Source organism: Dromiciops gliroides, chromosome 1 (assembly GCF_019393635.1).
Source record: "Dromiciops gliroides isolate mDroGli1 chromosome 1, mDroGli1.pri, whole genome shotgun sequence".
Lineage (NCBI taxonomy): Eukaryota > Metazoa > Chordata > Mammalia > Microbiotheria > Microbiotheriidae > Dromiciops > Dromiciops gliroides.
In genome coordinates this window covers 490,324,950-490,350,164 of record NC_057861.1, presented here as the reverse complement: position 1 = coordinate 490,350,164, position 25,215 = coordinate 490,324,950, and the positions used below count along the sequence as shown (strand labels likewise).

At 44.2% G+C, this 25,215-nt stretch overlaps 2 protein-coding genes across 7 annotated transcripts in view; one reads left to right on the top strand and one right to left on the bottom strand.

Annotated features, from left to right (window-relative positions):
- SLC5A10 (solute carrier family 5 member 10) overlaps positions 1-25,215 on the top strand; it is a 186,461-nt gene that overhangs the window by 80,154 nt on the left and 81,092 nt on the right. The gene's annotated exons all lie outside the window — the stretch shown is intronic.
- Positions 1-25,215, bottom strand: part of FAM83G (family with sequence similarity 83 member G) — a 62,395-nt gene that overhangs the window by 10,224 nt on the left and 26,956 nt on the right. For all 3 annotated transcript variants that reach the window (XM_043978042.1, XM_043978041.1, XM_043978043.1), the window contains one exon: positions 19,299-19,466. In XM_043978042.1, coding sequence (XP_043833977.1) covers positions 19,299-19,466 — 168 coding nt within the window. The remainder of the gene's footprint in view (positions 1-19,298; positions 19,467-25,215) is intronic.

The window sequence follows — 25,215 nt, the reverse complement described above, 5'->3', positions numbered from 1 at the left end:
TTTGGGAAGAAAAGAGAAATTGAGATGGTGAATTAAAAGTCACCTGATTGGTCCCAAAGATCTTCAGATCATATGAGAGAACTGGTATGAATGTGCTTTGAAAAGCAGCGGGTACAGCATACATACCAGGCTGTTAGTACCGCCCGCCCCCCTTGTACCTGTTCTTTTCTACCTCATCCAGGCAACCAAAAAAGGGCTTTCTAGTTTTGCTCTATCGGCACGACTATAATATGAAAAGCAGCAAACACATCTCAGGTCTTATCAACTCCTACCTGGACTAGTGCAGTGGCCTGCTAGCTGACTTCTCTGCCTCCAGTGTCTCCCTTGCCAATATAGCCTGGGTATACTGCTATGTTAACTTATTCCCGATTCCTCTTTCACAACGTCATTCCTCTGCTCCCAACCCTAGAAAGGCTCTTCAATGGATAAAGTACAAACTCCTTTACCTGGCATTCAAGGCCCTCTATAACCTAACTCCAAACCACCACTCTAATCTTTTTCCACCCCTCTAAACCTGTAATTTCATCAGTAAAGCTATATGGTGCAGTGGACAGAGTGCTGAGCCTGGCGTTGGGAAGATCCAAATTTAAACCTTGCCCCACTTACTTAGTAACTGTATGACCCACAGCAAATAATTTACACACTTCAGCCTCAGTTTCTTCATCTGTAAAATGGGTTTAATAATAATGGTACCTACCTCCCACAGCTGTTGTGAGGATCAAATAAGGTATTTATAAAACAGTATGAAAACCTTAAAGCACAATACAAATGCTAGTTATTATTATTATTAGAAAATCCCTCTACCAAGGTATCTGTGATAATATACAACTTGTCAACTCACCTATAACTTGTAGTTTTAGACACTAAGTGCTGCCTTTCTAACCTTATCCCCTACAACCTGATACTCACCCTCTGACCTTTTGCTACCAGGGATCTTTCAATATAGAATGCCTTACCTTCCTTCTATTTATCTAAAGTCTTCCCATTCTTCAAGACTCTGCTTAAGGCCAGGGATCCTTCCTGACACTGATCTACTCTTTCAGTTCCTGCACTTGAATTGGTCTCTGTTTCCCTTGTGTTAGTCTTTGTGGCTAGAATCCCCTGAAGACAGCTGATTGAGTGATTTCAAGAAGGGCAGATGTCAATTCTCAGTCAAGGGCAGATTCATTCATCATTCACTTGTTCATTCTTTTATTCACTCATTCAAAAAAACCACAACAAACCCAACACTTATTAAGCACCTACTATATGTAACACAGTGTTAGAGTAAGTTCCTTACTGGGAGTTACATATTAATGAAATCAGGGGTCTGCTTTTTGAAATGATACACAGTCCATTGAATTAATATTATGCCCATGTATTGCAATAACTTGGAAACCCTGAAGTGAAGTAAAATATTGCTTTCCCACCAATATACACAATTCTAAAGCATTGAGAAAGGCTTTCTGTCCTCAAAGATCATAAATCTATTAGGGAGAATAAGACATGTACATAGAGAAATGCAATATAGTAAAATACAAATAAGACTCTGATAGATGCATAGGATGAGAACAAAAAGCGAGGAGATAAGATAAGGAGATGAGGGAGGGATTACTTCCAGTTTGGTAGATGTTCTGATGGAGTTGGTATCTGAGGTGGACCTTGAAGGATAAGTCAAGAGTAGGGTAGAGGGGCAGCTAGGTGGTGCAGTGGATAGAGCACTGGCCCTGGAGTCAGGAGTACCTGAGTTCAAATCTGGCCTCAAACCTTAACACTTACTAGCTGTGTGACCCTGGGCAAGTCACTTAACGCCAATTGCCTCACTAAAAAAAAAAAAAAAGTAGGGTAGAAAAGCATTCCAGCTGTAGGCAATAGATCCTTTGATTATTCTATTGCTCTGCTGTCTACTGGAGGACTGTTTCAGTCCCTATTAAAGGGAGGGGGGAAGAGGCAAGCACTAGAAGCAAACAGTCCTTCTGGGATCCCTGCAAATCACTATGATGTCAAGTTTGCTTATATTTAGCAGCTAAAATGAAGTTACTAGGTTCTCTGTGGATTTCAACAAATTCCTGCTAGTCCCAGGTCCTCACAGGTGATGATGCATATCCTTCCTCAGCTGGGGATGCCCCCCCATCTGTAGCAGTCCTCAACCAACACAGCACAGCTAAATCTCCCTGAAATGTCTGAAGCCTGGCTTCTGCTGACTGTCACTCATGGTTGAGAGCATGCAAAAGACCCTTTCAAGTAACTGAGTGTCTTGCCTTTTGCCAACTTTTCCTCTGACTTGCCACACAACTTCTAAAACATTATCTCTATCTTAAAAAAATACTGACTGTGTGACCCCAGGCAAGTCACATAACCTCTGATCAGCCTTAGTTTCCTCATCTGTAAAATGGGGATGATAATAGCACAAGAGAAGAGTGGGGTTTAACCTCAGAATCATAGCTGGAAGCTTCATTAGAAATCATTTACTTTACCTCTCTTGTTTTAGGGAGAAAGTAACAGTCCTAGAGAAGTGATTTGACAAGGTCACAAAGTTGAAAGTTACTGGAAGAGCAAGGATGAGATCTCAGATCTTGAGATTCTAAGTTCTTTCAATTCCATCGGGTCCTCCACATGCCCCCCACTAAGTAAATGCTTCAGGCTCCAAGATTAACAGCCTTCATCAAATCCTGGGAGTTTGAGGTGATGCCAAAAATGAAGCCCTGCCCCTTCATATACCTAATACCACTGGATTGCACATCCCATGGCTAATCCTCTGTGTAGCTATATACTCCATGCTTTTTTGGAAACCAGAGAAAAAGATGTTCTTCCTCAGGGAGGGCGGCACATTCTCAGTGGGAATTCTGCCCACTTCCCACTCTCCCCAGCCCTCCTACTTTCCAGGTGTGTCAGTTTAGGATGTCTTCTGTATATGCAAGCAGAAAAAAGTGAGAAGGGATTGGAAATGCTGTGGTTGGCTCCGTGGCTCCTTGGGTAGGCCCTTTCAAAATCATAATGCTATGACAGGAGCTAACATTTGTACAGAGCTTTAAGGTTTGCAAGGTGCCTTACATATATGATCACATCTGATCCTCACAAGAACCCTATGAGGTAGATGCTAGTATGACCCCCATTTTACAGTGATGAAACTTTGATGAGGCAGTCTTTGAACTCAGTTCCATGACTGTCATTTAAGATAGAGCTCTTTAGAAGTTGTGTGGGGAGCCAGAGGAATATTCAGCAAAAAATAAGACACCGAGACACCTGAAAAGGTCGTTCTCATGCTCTCAACCACAAAGACCAAGTAGCGGTGGGTACTCCCACCACTGAAATGCAGCTCCCTCTGGGAAAAGCTACTGTCTTTTATTACCACCTGGGAAATGAAAGTCAGCAAAATGGTCCTTGTTTGAGAGAGCTGACAATAGCTGAATATAATGGGAACAAAAATACAAGAACCTGGCTATGGTCCCCTTGTTGGGACTTGTGTTCACTCTTTTTTTTTCCCCCCTGGGGCAATGAGGGTTAAGTGACTTGCCCAGGGTCACAAAGCTTGTAAGTGTCAAATGTCTGAGATCAGATTTGAACTCAGGTCCTCCTGAATCTAGGGCCAGTGCTTTATCTATTGTGCCACCCAGCTGCCTCTTAACATCCTTCTTTTGTGAAGAATACCTGTCAACCTAATTAATCAATCAAGCAAGCATTTATTAGGTGCCTATGGGGCTGAAGGGGCTTTGAGGCACAAGTGCTACAGACTGGCTTTGCTGGAAGATAGGATGATGTGGCCACCAAAGGTCTCTGTGGTTTGTTCCAGACAGGATGTGAGCCTTTTTGGTTGGAAAATAGCTGCCCCAGGTACTGGAGGAGATACAAGAGTAATATGACTAGTTCCAAGGCTGATGTATCATCTTGTGACTTCTTTTGATAGTGAAAGAGAGAGGAAATGATGTCACTGCTGATCAATAGCTCTTCCTGGGTTTCTCTGAAGCTTTTTTTTTTGTGAGGCAATTGGGGTTAAGTGACTTGCCTAGGGTCACACAGCTAATAAGTGTTGTGTGTGAGGCCAGATTTGAACTCAGGTCCCCCTGACTCCAGGGCCAGTGCTCTATCTACTGCTCCATCTAGCTGGCCCCTGTCTGAAGCTCTTCTAAACATGGAAGGATGGAACTAGTCTTGGAGTAGATGGGCTTTCTTGTGGTGTCACTGAACTCAAGTCCAAAAGTTAGAAGAAATCTTCAAAATCACTGACTCCAACCTCCCACCCAGTGTAAGCATCTCATCTCTAGCATCACCAGTATGTGGAAGGCCATCCAGGCTCTGCTTAAAATATTCCTGTAATGTGGAGCTTGCTATCTCAGCTCAATAATTAAAAAACAAACAAACCATGTCTTAGGTACTTGCTATGTACAAAGTATTTTGCTCGACACTCAGGATACTAAGATGAAATATAATATAAGCCTCTGCTCTCAGTAAGCTTATCAGTGAGTGCCACAAGGCAGCCCTTCATCATCAGTCAACTCGTTATAAAATCTACCTCCCTGTTACTTCAACTTCTGGTCCTAGTTCTGTCACCTAGAGCTAGCTCCACGGAGGTAAACAGCTAGCAAGCCTCCCCCAAGTCTTCTCTTCTTTAGGCTAAATGTTTCAAGTTCGATCAATCAATTAATCAATTGACATTAAGCACCAACTATGGGCCAGGCATTATGTCAAGCTCTTTCAAATGATACTCATCTGACATGAGTTCCAGATTCCTCCCCATCCTGATTCCCCTCCAGTGGATGTCACACAGAACCTGTCAGAGCTGGGGGGACCTCCAAGGTCACAAATAACAAGCCATGCCTGAACAACAAACCTACATCATGCAGCCCTTGCAGGAAGACCTCAGGTGAGACAAAAATCCACTGCCTTCCAAAGCATCTTATCTGGCCTCTGCATGGCTCTAATTGTTAGCAAAAGTTCCTTAAATCCACCCACTGCTCCTAGTTCTGCCCTCAGGGGCAGAACTACCCTAATTCCTCTTCCTTTCAAACACTTAAAAGACTGCTACATACCCACTTGCAGTCTTGCTGTCACGCTGATAATGTATCTTAATTTAATTTGCCATTTATTGACTGTTTATTACGAGAGAGAATGTGTTGTGCTAGTTACCAACGGGTAGTAGAGTGTGATCTGGTGGGTAAAGCCATGGATATGGAGTCAGAAGATGTAGGTTCAAATTCCACCTCAGGTGGAAGGGCTTAGCAGATCAAGGAGATCTGTCCAGGACTGTCCTCTTCAGTCTCCTCAAATGCTTCCAGCAAATTTCCGAGAGGATTCCAAAAGGGACACCCACGGCACCATGACCCTAGCCCTGTAAGGTACGTGGAGGTAAGTGTACCCTTTATCCCTGAGCTCATATGCCTCGTGGCTTTGAGTGAACAGGGCAGGGAGTTAGTTGGCTTTCTCCCAAGGCAATTAGCATTTGTGACTTTGTACCAGTCATGGAGGCACACTTGGAGGTTGGAACTAGGAACAAAGCAGACCTGGGAAGGGATTTACCCGACTTGTGTTGTTGCCACTGTTATAACCACAGAACAGATTCATGTGTCATGCTCAGCCTTTGTCTGTCATTTCTGGAATATCTGTCCTGGGAGAGAAAACTCAAGCTGTCAGGAAGCAGTACAGTTTGGAGCTGAGCTTCTTCTCTGAACCACAAGCTTCTCTAAAAACAAAACCAAAAAACGAACCAACCCAAGGGGAAGGTTCTTGTGTAGAGCGGGCCACTGGCAAAATGGGGGTGTTTGGTCTTTTCTCACTTCTCTCCATCCATTGTCCTCACATCCCCTCCTTTCCTACACTGGTGGCTTTGGGGACCTCTTCTCTACCTATCAAGTTCAGCTCTCAGAGGGAATCTGCTAGTACTCATTTATGAGTTGATGTAAAAGTCAGGCACACGCTGTGCACCCTCTCCCAGAGGGGTTTGCCATGTTTGTGGAATGAAAGTCTCTTTCCTATAGTAAAGGACTTTCAGGTCTCACAGATCAGGTGGTGGAGGGACTTTCTGGGGCAGCTTCCTACTTAGCCTTCTTGGCAAGGGCCAGCCTCTCCCTGCTCCCTGCCCTGCCTTCCCTCCCCACATAAGGTTGGCTTGGTTAATGAGGTAATGTCTGCAGAGCCTTCTAGCTCCTGAGAGAGGAGGCAAAAAGCATACTTGGAGTACAAAGCTGTATTGTTAAGATCTCTCTCTCTCTCTCTCTCTCTCTCTCTCTCTCTCTCTCTCTCTCTCTCTGGTGTGCGCAAACACACACACACATACACACCCCCAAACCATGGTATTTCTTTCCAGTGAGGGACCCCTACTGTGGAAAAAAAATGTAGAAGGATGAACTGACAAAGCAACAACTAACTGCTATCCAAGGAAACTATAAGAAAGAAAAATAGCTGACTTTGTTGTAAGGTCCTCCCCCTGTACAAACACACCTCCTTCCCAAGGTAAAAAGAAAGAAAATACCTCACTAGTCAATCTATGCACCTGTTGGAGCAGTGAGACATATTGGATTGGATAATGGAATGGGGGGGTGGGTAGGGTGAGGCCCAGGTAGATCTTGTTATTTGTGATAGGGAAAGACAAGATGGAAATGGGACAAGAACCACCCTCTTCCAACTACTAATGATTCCTAATGATGAGACAGCGTGGGCCTCATCTTCCTCTGCAAGGTTTGAAGGGTAGAGCTGGTATAATCATCACCATCAGGCGGAAGGCAGGGCTGACTGCTGCGTCTAATTGCACAGAGGTGTATGCAGGGGCCAGGAAAGCCTTCTCATTAACAGGGCAGGTGGCCTCACTCCCAAGCGGTGTTTTCACCACACCTATAGTGTTCATGCCACTCAGAAATAGCTCAGGGGCATTGTATCCCAGTCCACCAGAACCTTACTAAGTTCTGCCCTTAGGCAACGTAGTGCTAGCATTAGGCCAGGCAAGCCCGGGGTCAAGACCCACCTCTGCTGCACGACAGTTGTATGTGACCTTGGGCAATTCACTTCAACTTTCAGCGCTCTTGGCCAGAGGTGCCAAACCTGGGCATCCCCCTAAACCAGACGGAAGCATAATTGGGAAATGTTTCGCAAAATAAATAAAAACATAACACAACATAAATCATGTTGATTCATGGTTCTCTATGTCAATATGAAGGCTTTCAGGGATCCATTTCTATTTTTTTTTTTTTTTTTGCAGGGCAATGAGGGTTAAGTGACTTGCCCAGTGTCACACAGCTAATGTCAAGTGTCTGAAGTCAGATTTGAACTCAGGTACTCCTGAATCCAGTCCTGGTGCTTTAACCACTGTGCCATCTAGCTGCCCCTCCATCCATTTCTATTTGAATTTGACAGCACTGCTCTAGGCCCTAGTTTCTTAAACTGTGGGTTGCTGAATGTGGGGGTTGCAAAAAGTTTGGCAACAGTAAAAGGTTATGTATACCTGTTTTATATACCTATATACCAGGGGTTGCCTAAAAATTTCTCAGGCAAAAAGGGGCTGAGATATGTGCTCCAGGCAACGTTCTAAGTTAGGTAGAGGTGGAGGGAGTTTCCTCACCTGGGAGTTCCCTATCCCAGTGAAATCACAGGTAGAGTCCCTATCTCCATGCAGTCTTCTTAGGAACAGGAATATGGTCAGAGACCCCTAAGGTAGTCAGTCATTGGTCAGGCAGACAGGCCACACATGCCCTTGATGCCAGTTTGCCAGATTCTAAATACATTGCCTTAATCTTGGCCCACATCACATTTGTTTGTTTTAGACCATATGTTTTCTTTGAGGATCTAGGTCAGGATTCTAAATCACTTTGGATCAAGGGCTTCTGACAATTTTGCTTGAACCAAAATCCAGAATGAGTTACATTAATTTGCCAGCCTTCTAAAGTGAACCCCAATATTCTTTTATAGAACCTGGACCAAAGTGAACCAGTATGAATGGGGACTAGCCCTAGAACTTTTCTAAAAGCAATGAACTATGAACCAAACATCCTTTGTACCTAACTAAACTGACTCCTTGCCTAACACTGTGTCATCAGCAGAATAGGACCTCAAATATTATCTGATGTTGATGGTCCAGAGGTAAAGTGTACATGGGGCAACTCAACAGAGAACACTGGCTTAGTAGGAATCACAGGAATAAGCTATAAGTCCAGACATCCTTATCTTCCCAGTTCACATTGTGACCTGGGGTAAGTTATTTCTCCAGTTGATATCTTGGTTTCCCCATTTGTGAAGTAGCACTGTGGTACCTCACTGAAAAGCTACTATAAGGGGGCAGCTAGGTGGCACAGTGGATAGAGCACTGGCCCTGGATTCAGGAGGACCTGAGCTCAAATCTGGCCTCAGACACTTGATACTTACTAGCAGTGTGACCCTGGGAAAATCACTTAACCCCAACTGCCTCACAAAAGAAAGAAAAGAAAAGAAAAGAAAAGAAAAGAAAAGCTACTATAAGACTCAGCAGTGGGATCTCTTAAAAGGTTTCAGGCTTCTTGGGTAAGGGCCTACATCAGTGGTTTCCCCAAGCCATAGCCATAGCCAAGATTATAAAACTACCAAAAAGATTTCATATAGATCTATACCTCCACACATACTGTGTAAATTATTTTCAGGAAATCTTAAAGCTGCCTTTCTGAAGGCAAGCTGATTTGAACCTGTCCCTTATAAATGACTTGGATCTCTAGTCCTAGGCATGTCCAAAAGAGAGGACACACCTATACAATCAAAGGAAGGTGAGGCGTGGAGGACAGTGGAGGGGATGGAGAGAGCCAATTATAATGCCTGCTGGGCCTTTAGGTCCCAGTTAGAACTCTTGTTTAAAGAAATTTCTTTCTAAAAAAATTTTATTTATTTATTTTTTTTGGGTGGGACAATGAGAGTTAAGTGACTTGCCCAGGGTCACTCAGCTAGTAAGTGTCAAGTGTCTGAGGCTGGATTTGAACTCAGGTCCTCCTGAATTCATGGCCAGTGCTTTATCCACTGCGCCACCTAGCTGCCCCTAAAGAAACTTCTTAAGGGGGTAGCTAGGTGGTATAGTGGGTAATGCACCAGCCATGGAATCAGGAGGACCTCCATCTTTGTGACTTAGCACATTCTGACTGCTGTGCCTAGGATGTTCTCCCTCCTCACTGTCACCTCTTAGAAATCCTGGCTTTCTTCAATGACGCAGATCAAATCTGACCTTCCACATGAGTCCTTTCCCAATCCTGCAAGCTAATTCTGCCTGTCCATCTTCTCCATGTCTCACTTTTTTTTTTTTTTGGTAAGGCAATTGAGGTTAAGTGACTTGCCCAGGGTCACACAGTGAATAAGTGTCAAGCACCTGAGATCGGATTTGAGCTCAGATCCTCCTGAATCCAGGGCCAGTGCTCTATCCACTGTGCCACCTAGCTGCCCCTCATGTTTCACTCTTAGGTGCCTATTTATGTAGATTGCGTCTCCCCTATTGAAATGTCAGTTTCTTTACAGTGTCTGGCCAATAGTATACACTTAATACATTTTATTGACTAACTGAAAAGAAACCTAGGTTGTTCCTGAGAAGAAATTGGAGATCTGTAGATTCCTGTGAATCTGGGAAAATCAGACAAGATGAGTCGTGGTTAATGTACAGGCATCAGGATTCAAAAGATGAAACCTCTCACAAGGCGGGTAGTATGTTCAACTCTGGTTACTGTATCTCAAGGAGGACACTGACAAATGGAATGGATGTCGCCTCTGCAAGTTAGCTTCCTTCTAACATGGACCGGCTGCTTAGGCTGAGAGATTTTGAATTAATACTGGCTAGCTTTCTCCTGGAGCCAATCACTTCTGCCAACGTTACGATCAAAACTCTATTACTCAGTATATCTTTATGCAAAGCTTTGTCCAGGTTTTAGGGGGCACACAGTGGAAAACACAACACTTTCTGCTTGTCTTGTTGCTTACTATCACAGAGAAGAAATCAGTACAGCACAAAAGGGAGGAAGCGTCCACTGAAGAGACTGAGACCCAATTCTGTTCATATTTTGCCCACGGTTCCCTCCCACTTTGCCTTCCCAGAAACCCAAGTGGATGAACTTGGAATCAGAAGGCATTTCTCTCCCTCTCCTGACATCTCCCTAGGGAATACTGGGAACTTGAAACTGGTATACAACAGAAATCTGGGCTGAAAGGGGTTTTTTTTGGACAGGAACAACTAGGCAGGAGAGAGCAGATGATTAAAGCTGGAGACTTACTGTTCCCTCAGAGCAGGACACACAATGGCCAGACTATCAGTCATCAAAGCCTGGATGATTTTGTTTCAAGAGATGGTCTTGGCTCTGAAGAAAAGCATCTAGCCATTCATTCTGCTGCGCCCATTTCTGTTCCTTCTTCCAAGGACAGGGAGTATTCCTGGCATTGTCATCATCATACGACCTCACACTGGTACAGTTTACAAAGTTTACAATTTATAAAAAGCTGGCACATCCCTTACCCCATTCATTCTTCACAAGACCCTTGCCAGCAGACAAGGCTGGGATTGTTAGTTCCCCTTGACAAATGGAGAAACTAAAGCTCAGAAAGGCCAGGTGACTTTTCTTTTCTTTTCTTTTTTTTTGTTTGTTTTTTTGTGGGGCAATGGGGGTTAAGTGACTTGCCCAGGGTCACACAGCTAGTAAGTGTCAAGTGTCTGAGGCCAGATTTGAACTCAAGTACTCCTGAATCCAGGGCTGGTGCTTTATCCACTGCACCACCTAGCTAAGGCCAGGTGACTTTTCAAAGGTCACATGGTTAATAAACAAAGCATCAGGCTTTGAACAATTAAGACTGGGTTTGGGGGAAGTGGGATAGCTACGTAACACAGGTGGAGAGTCAGGAAGACTCCTCTTCCTGAGTTTAAATCTGGCCTCAGACACATAGTAGCTGTGTGACCCTGGGCAAGTCACTTAACTGTGTTTGCCTCAGTTTCCTCATCATAAAATGAGCTGGAGAAGTGAACGGTAAACCACTTCAGTATCCGAGAAAACCACAAATGGGGTCACAAAGAATTGGACACAAGTGAAAAATCATTGAATGAGAACTGGGGAAAGTGTGTTTGCATATCCCGCATGACACACAATTGACTCTGGGCACAATGCCTTCTCTAGGCTGCAGTATGGGCTGGTTATAGATAAGCCAAACCTGTTGGGCCCTGATTTAATGTTATGTATCCTGAGCCAGGGCACCACATGGTATGATTCAGTAAATGAGGCCCTTATCATAGTCCTCTGGGTGAAGGGACTCCTTCCCTATTACAGGTACACAGGTGATATTTGCTCTTTGAGGGTACCAAGTATAACAGCATCAAAGGGACCACATGCAGGAAATGGTGTCAGAGACAGAAAAAAAGACCACTATCTACAGGTGCTTCTTGTTGCAATGTCTATACAGAGCAGAAGCAGGTGGCAGACAATGACAGTAAACTCCCTGAGGGCAGGGATGGTTTTCATTTTTATCTCTGACTCCCCAGCTCTTAGCATTGTGCTTGGCACACAGTAGGGTCTTAATAAATCCCTGTTGAATTGGGAAGAATACCAATGTGATGAAAGGTTCTGTGCAGAAAGAATGAAAGTGATGCCAGCCTGTTACTGTGGTTAGATTGGCCAGATGACTCCTCACGAGCGTTCCACTGTTTCAGAAATGGTCTGATCCAATGACAGCAGTAGACATCTTTCTAGTTCTGTCCTCACACAAGTCTCAGCCCTCAGAAGCACTTGTGGCTTAGTCTAATTTTCCCTTGACAGAAGTCAGCGGAAGGGAGGCACAAACAATAAGGTGAGATGAAAGAAAAAAAGAACTGTGGGCTAGGAGTCAGGATGCCTGAGTGCCCACCCTGACACTGGTTCACAGTACGGTACTCTGGGTCTTGATTTTCTCCACAATAATGCCTAAGGATTAGACTTGATGTTCTCTATGGGCTATTTTGGTTCTAGCACTTAATGTCCAAGATTCTGGAGAAGAGAGCTTCTTTAGGGAAGGGAGCCAGAGGATGACAAAAGCAAGCCCAAAGAAACACTAACGTGAGTGAAACAGAATGTCTGGGAGAGGTGAAGATCTCGGAGCTGGGCTTACCAAGAAAGAATTTTCCTGGGTCTTTTCTTCCTGCTCTTTAAATGAGGGGGTTGGGAAAGATGGTTTCTCAGCTTCTCTTCCAGCTTTAAATCCTTAGATAACCTCTATTAAAAAGCCAGAGGGAGAAGAGACAGTTGGGGGTGTTTCAGCATAGCAACTATGGATCCAATGGGACATGCTGGAGTATTTGGTCACATTCTGTTTTTGTTGGAAGAAGTCAAAGTCAGGCTAACTTTGCCGAGGGAGCAGCTGCAAAGTTAAGAGAGCAGAACTGGAAGAATCCAGATGAATGCTATGCCCCATAAGGGGCCAAAGAAAGAAGAGGAAGGAGTTTGGAAAGTAAAGGTCCTTGGGGCCAAAGAACAGACTTGAATTGGCCACACTGTCAGTCTGAATAATGGGGTGGTCTCATTGCTCTGGAGGGACAAACCTGTCTTACATTCTTGTTTCCATGGCTACCAAAGCAAAAAGAAATCAGAACTATGTAGCCACAATCTGGACCCAGGAATTCTTCCCTGAATTGGACAGTTACCAGTTTTTCTAGTTTAGCTGTATAAGGCTGTTAGTTTTTTGTTTTGTTTTGTTTTGTTTTGTTTTGTTTTGTTTTGTTTTAACCAGTCAAGTTACTGGTGGCTCCTGCCTCTGATGGCTGGCTCCCAGACAGCTGGGCTCCACCTGGTCTCCTACACACTTTGGGACCAGTTACTGGGAAACTGTGGCCCTTCCATAAACCATGTGTGGGAACTTAGCCATGGCAGGTAAAGCTGAGGAAACTCGACTCCAAACAGAGCAAAGGTTCTGTGTGTGAGCCAAACTACAGAAAACTACTTCAATACCTTCAGGGCCGCATGGTAACCTGGGACCTAGATTCTAGTCTTGGTGGCCTCAGCCATTCTGAGTTTCAATTTCATCATTTGTAAAATGGGGATGATAATCCCAGCCCAGCCTACCTCCCAGAGGTATTGAGGAATTGTAAAATTGATAATAATAATTCACAATTATATCAAGCTTCAAAGCATACTTCTCACAACTTTGAAGAATGCAGTGCACAAATTTTTACATCCATTTCAAAAATTGGGAAAACTAAGACTCCAAAAAAGTAAAATGACTTTCTCACAGCTAAATTCCTAAGGTAGGATTCTAACCCAGATCTCTTCATTCCAAATCTAGCAATCTTGTCACTATGCCTCTAAAGACCAAACAGGGATTTGGGATTGCTAAATTCTCCCAACCCCAACCTCAAGAGCATTGAAGATTTTGACCTAGGAACAATTTGACTCAGCTCTATATCAGAAAAGGAAAAGGTGGGAATTGTCCAATAGCAGGTCATTAACATTGGCTCATCTTCCTTAGCTTACAAAGGGTCAGAAGTTTCCCTAGGTGGTTTGTTGTGGGTCCTAACAAAGAAAGGTTCAAAGCCAGCACAATTACATGGTCCAGGACAGGCCAAATACTTCTAGAGTTCTTCAGTGGGCATGGCCTCAGACATGCCTCCTAGCCACCCTCCCAACCCCACTGCCCCAGAGTCACAATCTCCCTTCATTAGTAACTCAGCCTGGGACAGAAATCTCAGAGAAGGATGGTATCAGGCTCTCTTGTCAACACCCTGCAATGCAGAGAGCTGACAGCAGTTATGTCCCTGAGCCTGTGACGGCATATGCCTCCCCTGCTTCCCCACTGCCTATAGATTCTTCAGCCTGGGTTCTCCTACTGTGAACCCTCTGCTCCCACCAGGGCAATCTCATCATCCTCCAAGCACATATGCCTGGAATGTCCTCACCACTCATCTAAATATGGCTTCTCCTTTAGGTCCCAAGTCAAACCTGACTTCCTCTTGCTACAATACACATTTCTATTTACTCATTGTCTCAGCTACCCTCTTGAGCACTTCTTCATCATGCACAGACTTTTGAGTCTTTTTTTCTTTCTTTCATGAGTATGTCTTGTTCCTTCCCCCCCCCCCCCCGCCCCATTAGATCAGAAACTTCTGTGGGCCAGGCCCACTCCACTGCTTGGGTCCCCCACCACACCCTGGCACATGATACAGACTTGCTTATTACCAAGAGAGGAAACTGCAAGGAAAAGCCTCTCCAGGACAAGCTCCTGCCCATGCCCACCTGGGGGAAGGGAAGGGCTCAGGAGCTGGAAGCTAGGAGCAGGGCAGGGCTTCATAGTGAGGTCACAGCTCACTGGAGCCTCTAGGAGCCTGAGAAATAATGGCGGGCTGTTTGGGGCAGGGGATGAGGTGTGAGGAGAACTCAACTCCTAGGAAGTCCTTTGCAGCAAGGAACCAGTGTAGTGCAGTGGACATCCCAGCAGACTGGGAGCCAGACCAGGGATCTCCCCTTGGCTCTGCCTGGATCTTCATGTGGATAATGACCAGACTACTCCATCTACTCCTTTAATAGTTGAAAAAACTGGGGTCCAAGGAATTTAAATGACTGGTCCCAAATCACACAGGTAGTAAGCATCAGGAATGGCATTTGAACTGAGATCTGGGGGCTTTTTCAGTTGTACATATCAGATGTGAACTTCAGGTGACAAAAGCACAAAGAGGGTGATGGAGAAATATTTCTCTTTTCTCTTTTCTTTTTCTTTTTTGGTGGGGCAATGAGGGTTAAGTGACTTGCTCAAGGTCACACAGCTAGTAAGTGTCAAGTGTCTGAGGTCAGATTTGAACTCATGTCCTTTTGAATCCAGGGCTGGAGGTGATGGAGAAATGCACTGGAAGCAGGTTTAACACATGTTTCATTTCCTCCCAAGAACTCCCAGGGTGTCCGTTGGAGATCAGTTTCTAATTATGTCACTGTTTTTCTATGCATTTTGAGTATGTTTCTCTAATAGATATGGGTGTTTGTGGGTGAATAAGCAGCAAACACCCCAGCTTTTCCATTCTAAGACTCTTCTGGCACCTCCACAAAGAAGACAAGGCCACAGTGGGATCTGACCATTACTAGCTTTGGGAGGATGGGACCTGGACAAATTAGAGGGCCAAGAACAGAACGAGCACCCTGACTTCACTGCTCCACTATTCTGGTGTTATATGCTGATATTCTGCTGGATGTGGTTCCCCTGCATCTTAGTCCTGTTAGTCCTCCAATCTCCCTGCCCCGCCTTTATAACTGATCTTTAAGTAGTTGTCATTAATCCAAAAGAAGACGGGAAGATCAGGACAGATCTGGGTAGGATGAGGAGCCTTGAAGAGGGGTGGCTTGACAGGTTTATTAAATCAGGGCTCAGAACATTCTCTTTGAGAGATACATTACACCTTAAATCTGGCTCCTCCGGGGTTAGCATAGGCTCATGAGTGTTTTAATCACGTAATTAAAGTTTTCCTTATTATAACCTCCCTTAGTTGCACTGATTACAAAATATGGCTAATAATCATCACAATAGTTAGCTTTTATGTAGTGCTTTAAGGTTTGCAAAGCATTTTACAAATAATATCTCATTTTATCCTCACAATAACCCTGGGAAGGAAATGTTAATATTTCTCCCTTTTTATAGTTGAGGAAACTGAGGCAAACAGAGGTTAAGTGCCCAGGGTCACATAGTTAATAAGTGTCTGAGGCCAAATTTGAACTCCAGTCTTCCTGACTCCAGCTCCAGTGTTCTATTCACCTTGTCACCTAGCTGCCTAGACCTCTGAGGTGACAGGGAAAACGAGAATGTATAAGCTACTGCAGGGTGCTCTGATGGATCTAGCCAGGTGAGTGTCAGAGAGAGTTAGCCATCTGAGCAGAGTAAACAAACGAAAAACTATCACGAAAGCCCTTTAGGAAGTGCCCATAGCTCACAAGCAGACCTCTAACCCCACCGATCCTGTGGTGTCTTTGGAAACCCTGAAATGTTCTTGAAAAACAGAGTCCCCTTAGAATACAAGCTCCTTGAGGACAAAATCGGTCTCTTTGCACCCCTAATCTCTAGGATGGTGACTGACATTCCAAGTGCTCGATGACTTGAAGCAATCCAGAAGCAGGACTCTAAGACTTTGTAGCTTGCCCTCATGAACAGTACTGAGATGCTGACTCTCTCACTCGGCCAGAATCCCTCTCTTTATTTATGGCTAAAGCTCTTCCTTACCGTCCCCAGGAGTCTTTTCTATATAAGGATGCTTTTCTCCTCTCCCACCCTATCTCATTTGTCCTTTCCAATTCAGTTTCCTTTCTAGGCTGTGTAAAATGGGGATAATAATACTTGTATTATCTTGCTCACAGGATTGTTGTGAGGCTCAAATGAGATAATGAGTGAAAATGGCTTTGCAAACTAAAGTATCATATAGATGACAGCCATCAGTTACAACATAATTTACTTATTTATTTTTGGTAGTGGTGGTGGTGGGGGTTATTGTTGTTGCTGTGTGAGGCAATCGGGGTTAAGTCACTTGCCCAGGGTCACACAGCTAGTCAAGTTGAGGCCACATTTGAACTCAGGTCCTCTTGATTCCAGGGCTGGTGCTCTATCCACTGCGGACACCTAGCTGCCTCCAGTTACAACACAATTTATGATAAATTATTGTTAAAATAATATGACTAGGGGGCAGCTAGGTGGCACAGTGGATAGAGTACCAGCCCCAGAGTCAGGAGGACCTGAGCTGAAATCCGGCCTTAGACGCTTGACACTTATTAGCTGTGTGACCCTGGGCAAGTCACTTAACCCCCACTGCCTCACCAAAAAAAAAAAAAAAAAGAGTCAGTAAAATAACACAATTAACAGCAACATCTAGCTATGTGTCCCTGGGCTAATGACTTAGAATAGAATCATAGAAATTTTTAGGAACTTTAGTGCTAATTTTATTGAAACCCTTGATTTTTTGAGGTAGAGAAACTTGTGACCTATAGAGATAAAGCAACTTGAGTAAAGTCACTCAATGAGTTAATGACAGAGCCAGGACCAAATGCCAGGCCTCCTTATGCCCAGGCCACTGGTTTATTCCATTGCACCATGATGATTCTTCTGTAGTTCAGTTTTTTCATCTGGACAATGACAAAGTTAGATTAAACAGTCTTTAAATGATGGTATTCCAGCTTTGATTTTATATACCCTTGGATAATTATATGGAGGGCAGGCATGGGGGTCGGAAGGAACAAAGCCAGGGAATCACAAGAGGCCAGGCCCAAGCACGATGGAATCTGCAAACTCAGAAGAAATGCCCTCTCCTGCTTCATTTAAGCCACTTGAAAGAGTTCAGGCTTGGGAGTGGGGGGGAAAAAATCACACTTGGAAAAATGCACTTAAATTAGAGGCGTTGGAGCTTGGTAGCTTGTTAACCAGGCACGTTTGGAGTCTCTCTTGTTTCTGATCCTTGTTCGTGCTTTTGAGGCTATTCTGGTTAATTAAGTCAAAGTTCTGGCATTCGGATTAGGGTCTAGGAAAGAATTGCTCCTTCCCTTTCTACTTCCTTCTGCCAAACCCCCTTGGACAGTGTCTGGCACATAACAGGAACTCGCTAAGAATCTGACTGATTTCTCACCACTGCTTACAGGAGGAAATAGCAAAATCATAAAATGTTAGGGCTGGGAAGGATCTTAAAGGTAATCCAGTTCAACCTCCATTTATATAGAAGAAGAAACTGGACCTCAGAGAATGGAAGTGATCTGTTCAAGGTCATATATGCAAGTAGCAGCAAAATCCAGACTAGCACCCTAGTCATCTGATTCCCAGTCCAATGCTCTTTCCATGCTCCTGAGCCGGGCCTTGCACATCTGGTTCCAAACTGTCTATGCTAGTAGGTTAGCTGCCTCAGTTCCCTTGAAAACCCCAGCCTTCAATTTTTTTCATGCTGCTCCCTATCCTTTTCTTTAGAATTTTATTTTATTTTTCCCCTAATTACATGTAAAAACAATTTTCAAAATCCATTTAAAAACTTTATGTTCCAAATTCTCTTCCTCCCTCCCCATCCCCCCTTAAGAATGCAAGCAATTCAATATAAGTTAGACATGTGTAGTCATGCAAGGCATTTCCATATTAGTCAGGTTGTGAAAAAAAAAAGACAAAAAAAACTTAAGAAAAAGAAACTAAAAAAAAATTATGCTTCAATCTGTATTCAGACACCATCAGTTCTTTCTCTGGAGATGGATCACATTTTTCTTAAGTCCTTCAGAGTTATCTTGGATCATTGTATTGCTGAAAATAGCTAAGTCATTCACAGCTGAACATCTTACAATATTGATGTTACTTTGTATACCGTACATTTCACTTTGCATCAGCTCATGCAGGTCTTTCCAGGTTTTTCTGAGAGCATCCTGCTCATCATTTCTTATAGCACAGTACTGTTCTATCATAATCTTGGCCCACAATTTGTTCAACCATTCCCCAATTGATGGGCATCTCCTTAATTTTGAATTCTTTGCCCCAGAAAAGGGCTGCCATTAATATTTTTTGTATATATAGGTCCTTTAACTTCTTGTTTTTTATCTCTTTTTGGATACCAACCTAATAGTGGTATTATGACGTCAAAGTGTATGCATGGTTTTATAGCCCTTTGGCCATAGTTCAAAATTGCTCTACTGAATGTTTGAATCAGTTTATAGCTCCACCAATAGTGTATTAATGTCTCATTTTCCCAGATCCCATATGACATTTGTCATTTTCCTCTGCTGTCCTATTATCCAATCAAAGAGGTATGAGGTAGTACTCTAGAATTGCCTTGACTTGTATCTTTTGTCGGGGGGGGGGGGGTAGGCAATGAGGGTTAAGTGACTTGCCCAGGGTCACACAACTAGTTAAGTGTCAAGTGTCTGAGGCTGGATTTGAACTCAGGTACTCCTGAATCCAGGGTTGGTGCTCTATCCACTGCACCATCTAGCTGTCCCTGACTTGCATCTTTCTAATCAATAGTGGCTGCTCCCTATCCTCAAAATGTCCTTTCTTCTCCTCCACCTCTCCAAATCTTATGCATACTTCTAGGCTCAGCTCAAATCAGTTCAAAGTCTCTGGCCATCACAGCTCACAGAGGCATCTCCCTCCTTTGGGCTCCTCTAGCATTCCCTCTGTATCACTTACTCAGCCTCCATCATCCTGCCTACATGTTGGTTATCCCTTCCACAGATGGGAGACTCGTGCACAACTCTCCCGAAAGCCTCTTGAGGCCAGGGGCAATGTCTTCCACTTCAAGTCCTCTTTATATATAAGCCAGGCATAGGGAGCCAGACAGGAGACATGGAATCAATATTCTTTGACTATCGTTTAAAAGGTGAGGCTCTTCAGCCTGTGACCAAGATGCCACCTTCCTCTGTGGACAGGCAGGTCAGCCTTACCTTCAGGTGTCCTGTGTGCATCTGGGCCCGCTCACACATGTGCAAGAAATACTTTACATTGGCTTCGTCCACAATAATATACACAGCCACCTTCCTCTTAAAGCCAGCATCTAGCAGGTCCTTGAAGATGTCGACATCTGTGAACATGTCCATGACCACAGCAATCACCTGTCAGAGGAGAGACCAGGAGAGTGAGATCCCAGTCAATTGGCACAAGCCAATGCTGTTTGAGCTAGTGGGACTTTCAGAATGTAGCCTAGGCCAGGGCCTTCTCCCCAACCCTACTCCCTTAACTGTAGCTAGTCTCCCTAGAAGTTCCTAGGGGTAGGGACCAGGATCAGAATGTCAGAGCTGAAAAGGACTTGAGAAATAACCTAACATTTATTCGAAGCCCCCCAATTTTATTTTATTTTGTTAGTTTTGAGATTGGGTTTTCCTATCTTAGTTGGGCTCAAAGCACAGTGGCTACTCACAGGTCCTATCCCAATGGTGGTCACTACGGCAGCTTTGACCTACTCCATTTTTCCACCCCGTTCTAGTTCACCCTTCCTAAGGCAACCCAGTGGCCCTCTGATCCCAGAGGCTGACCATATTAGTACTGGACTTAAGTGTGGATTTGATAGCCCTAATCTAGCTTAGAACTCCCAGAACTGCCAGCCAACTACCCCCAGTAGCAGGAATTATCAGCAGACACCACCTAGCTATTTTAATTGTTGTTAAACAAGTTTCGTTGATATATTCTTAGATCATTGTAATTTCTGGAAACTTTTTTTTTGTAACAAAGAAAAACAAGCAAAATCCAGCTGTTAAACAGTGAATACACTTGACAATGTTTATATTCCACCCTCGTTGTTCCCTCCTGCCTGTCACAAAGAGAAAGGTATGCTTTACTAAATGAAGACCAGAAAGGGGTAGCAACAGAACTCAACTAAAGACTCTGACTCTGGTGAGCCTAAGTGGGGCTTGTCTTAGGATCCTGGGAGAAGAGAGAGAGCCCTTTTCTGCACCTAGGGTGGAGGGCATTTCAATAAATGGTCTGAGGAGCAGGGAAGAGGTGGAATGGGACATTTTCATACCTGAATTTTGGAAGTTGGACCCCTTGATTTTAGTAACATGCATCCACCTTGTCTCATCATAAGCCATTTTGATGCCATGAAGACCAGAATTTCTTGGCATTAAAAATATGTGCACTTATAAAAAGAAATGTGTGCAAAAATTACTCTAGCCAGGTAACTTGCCTAGCTTGACTATCCTGAAACTTGGCTGGAGGATGCTTGATCCTTTATGGGTCAGCCCATGGGTTCTTGCTTGGGGCTGACCTGACTAAAGGCTTGGTAGGTCTGGGCTGCTGGTTTTCCCATCCAGACTTGTCTGTCCTCTGAGCTCTTTTGCCATCTCAGCAAGGGCAGAGGCCATGGCCTTTAGACTCGTGGCAGAAGAGCAAGCAACTCATGACCTCTGAATTCGTGATGGGGCTTGGCTACCACAACACAAACTCAAAGTCTATTTGTTTCCCCACGGCTTCCAGCCTGGTTTCCTCACTCCCCCTTTGTAAGAATTCTAAACTTGCTGGAAGCTTGAAAATTCATTCTTCATGAGAGGGGTGTTATACCTTCTTGAGCCCCAAATTTGATGTGGGCAATCAGATAGAAGCCAATGTCCGCACTCTCCCACCCTAAGTTCAGCTAGGACTGATGACTTCCCTTTGCTTCCCTCCCCCTTAGCGGCTCACTAGTCAGTCTATTTATTAGGGCATCATGGAGTAGAGAGGGCTCTGTGCTGAAAGTCAGGAAACTTGAATTTTAGTCCTGGCTCAATTATTAGCTCACTGTGTGTGAGCTCAGGAAACTCCCTTTATCTGAGCATCAGCTTCCTACTCTGTAAATCAAGAGGGTTTAACTAGCCCAGGGGTTCTTAACTTTTTGGTGTGCCCTGGACCCCTTTGGAAGTCTAGTGAAGCCTATGGACCCCTTCCTCAGAACAATGTTCCTAAATTCATAAAATAAAATACTTAGTATTACCAAAAAAATCAATTCTACTGAAATAGTTATCAAAATGTTTGGGGAGGGGTGGCTAGGTGGCACAGTGGATAAAGCACCGGCCCTGGATTCAGGAGAACCTGAGTTCAAATCCAGCCTCAGACACTTGACACTTAACTAGCTGTGTGACCTTGGGCAAGTCACTTAACCCCAAATGCCTCACCAAAACAAAACAAAACAAAATGTTAGGGGGAAAAAAAAAAGCTCATAGACCCCAGGTTAAGAACTCCCATCCTAGAGAGAGTTTTCTGCTTTGTAAGGGAGAAGACGTGGCACAGAGTAGTAAAGAGATTATTTCTACTCAGGCTCTGCCACCAAAAGCTCCCCCTTCAACCAGATAATCATCTGCATCTTGCCTCTGACGCATAATGGCTGTGAAATCTTAAGAAAGCCCCTTAAACTCACATAGCTCTAGGTAGCTCTCTAGATCTATAAGTTGCAAAGATGTTGACCAGGATTGGTAGAGAGAATATCCTCACCTGGGAGTTCCCTAAATTGATGAAATCACAGGTCTGGGCCCTAGCCCTGAGTTTTGAGGTACTTATGGAAGTCAGTGAGAGATTCCGAAGTACAGAGGATTAGAAAAGTACAAGGAAGGCCCTTCCCCATAATATCATATCAGAGCACCTACAATTCTGCCATTAGAGATTAATTTCTTTGTACTGTAAGATTTTGGTCAAGGGGAGGCAAAAGCTCTAGGAGGAGTAAAAAGAGAAGCCTTTTCTGCTAAGAGATGCAGGTTCCCAACCCCATCAGCATGGATGCAAGAACAAGCATTTTAAAAGTGTTTAACTAGGTTCTGTGTTTTGGGTAGGGAGATAAGAGGCTTGAGTTCTAGATCTGGTTCTGCTACTCTGCTGAGTGTGGGGGAAGGTACAGCACTAGATTTGAAGTCAAGAGAACCTGAGTTCAAATTCTTGTAAGATGAGGGAGTTGAATGAGATGTCCTTTTCAGTTCTAAATCTGCAAAACGTTGAAAGCTTCCATCTGTGTGACCTTGGGGATGGCTGAGCTTCTCTGAGTCCAGTTTGCTTATATGTCAAATGAGGGGTTCAGATGATCCCTAAGTCTCTGAGCAGGTAACTGTTTGGATCCTGAGAAAAACACGGGAACCATGGGTTGTAAAAAAGGGGTGGGGGATGAGGGTCTGAGTGACATTCTCAGGGCTGCTGAGCATTATCTCTGTCCCTCCATGAGTCAGTATCTACACAAATTGATTCCATTTCAGAGTCACAAAACCCCCAGTGAACATTCAGCAGGGAGCAAGGTGAGACTGTGGAATCGGGTCACAGCCATTATTGTTACTCTGTGCCAAGTAAATAGACAACACAAAGTTAACTTCCAAGCAGTTCAGGGACCCTGTGTGATAGCTACTCTTCCAACTGGCTTCAGTATTTACCTTCAGCTTGATGACAGTGTGGGTCACACCTTTACCTGCAGCTTGGAGACAGTTAGGGAACACACCTGCTTCCTCTCCCTCCCCTCCAACACACCGCACGCACAGCACGTCTGTGAATTATTCTTCCGGTCAGAGGTGCATGTGGCAGACCAGAACTGTGGGGTGCCACAAGATTATTTCATTCAAGACCCACAGTCTTACCTCCTTCCTTCTTTTTTCCTTCCCCCACCCCCTTCCTCAAACCCAACACAATAAGGCTGCTGCTCAACCACCCCTCCCATCTGTTGCTCAGGGCCACAAAGACTGCAGCCTGCTCTTGGGTGTGTTTGCACGCTCTCTGCAATGAGCTCACCAGGGCTTCAGCAAAAAGGTACATTGTCCCAGTGAGCAGGCCCTTACAGGTTGGTCCTCACCCCAGTTTAGGTTGAATGTAGCCGCGAAGGCACGTCAGTACTTTGCCACCAAACTCAGCTTCCCCAAGAGGGGCTCAGAAAGTGGGGAGTGCATTCCACTAGGACTGAGGACATATTTGTTCCAATTTTGCCTCGACAAGTAACTATGACCTTAGGTCACTGTCCTTCTGGGTCTCATTTCAAATGATGGGTTTGAATTAGGTAACCTTGAGGATTCCTTCCCACTCTGACATATGGGATGTTAACTGGAGGATGTAGAATATTGAAAGCCCAGCTTTCACCCAGAACCCCTTTTTAGAATATTTATCAAAACTTCCCATGATTTCATACCCAAGACACCCACCCACTCAATCTTTAAGGATGGCTTTGAGAACATGAATTAGCAAGACTTCCTTTTAGACAGGAAATTCCCAGAAGACAGAGGCCAGACCTATCCAAAGCATTTTGGGATGCACTGTGCATAAAGAGACCCTGAAAATGATTTTCTGAGACAGACAGATCTTTAATATTTCAACAATTCAATACTTTTTAGTATAAGAACCAACACAGATTTTCATGTGATTTTTAAGCATAACTGTCAATTGAAAAATCCCCTACCCCATAGCCAATTGGGGCAGTTAGGTGTCAAAGTGGATAGAGCACCAGGCCTGGAGTCAGGAAGATGTGAGTTCAAATCCAGCCACAGACACTTATTTGCTGTGCAACCCTGGGCAAGTCTTACTTTAACCCTGTTTGCCTCAGTTTCCTCACCTGTAAAATGAGCTGGAGAAGGAAACAGCAAACCAACCCAGTGCCTTTTGCCGAAATGGGGTCATGAAGATTTGGACATGAGAGGAACAAATGAACAATTAACAACAGCCAATCTGGTGATAAGCCTCTCTGAATTTAGCTACACCAGGCTTCCAACAATAGTCATCCTTGCTCATCCTAGTTCATTGTTGGGCCAATTCTTGTAGCCTTTCCAGCTTGGTAGGACCTGCCAGAGCCTGCACTTTACTGGCACAATCTTTGAGAAGCCAGGGTCACCTCTGTGTCTCAATGAGACATCACAGGAGGCTTTGCACAGGGGACCTGTTACTATCAGAACCACGAGAAGTGTCTTTCTTTTTTTGTTTGTTTGTTTGTTTGTTTTTTGCGGGGCAATGGGGGTTAAGTGACTTGCCCAGGGTCACACAGCTAGTAAGTGTTAAGTGTCTGAGGCTGGATTTGAACTCGGGTACTCCTGACTCCAGGGCCAGCGCTTTAACCACTGCACCATCTAGCTGCCCCCCCCCCCCCCCCCCCCCGAGAAGTGTCTTTCACCCAGTGGAACAAATGCATTCCAGAACAGCTTTTTACTAAGTCATTTCCTGTTAAATGAATCCTATGTTCCCAACTGACTTTCACTAAAAACCTGAGGTATTTTATAGAAACAAAACCTCTTGTGTTTAGATGTAATAAACTCACACTTACTAATCCAGCAAACCTTTACAAATCATCACTTAAAAAGCTTTCAGAAGAAAATTTGTTTAAAAAAAAATACAATTCCTAAGCATTCTTATTTTTAAAACTGTCTTAAGAGCCCAGTGGAAGTGGGGCAGCTAGGTAGTGCAGTGGATAAAGCACCAGCCCTGGATTGAGGAGGACCTGAGTTCAAATCCTGCCCCAGACACTTGACACTTTGACCCTGGGGAAGTCACTTAACCCTCATCACCCTGCAAAAAAAAAAAAAAAAAAAAAAGAGCCAATGGAAGAAAATAGGCAAATACAGCCCACAGAGGAGATGACTTCGAGAAGAGACAAATCTCCTTGATTGAGAACTGGAAGAAATCTCAGAGCTTAGCTAGGAGCACCCTCCTTTTACAGAATAGGAAAACTGAGGCTCAGAGGCTGGGTTTTAGTGACTCACTCAAATGCACACCAAGTAACCAAGTCAAAACCAGGATTCAAACTCAAGTTCTGTGAGGGCCCATCCAGAACTCTCTCCACCACACTACATGATAGCTATCTTCATTTAGATGAAGGATTAGACATATTGTATTAGGCCCCAAAGCACAGAACAAGGGCCCATGGGTAGAAGTTACAGG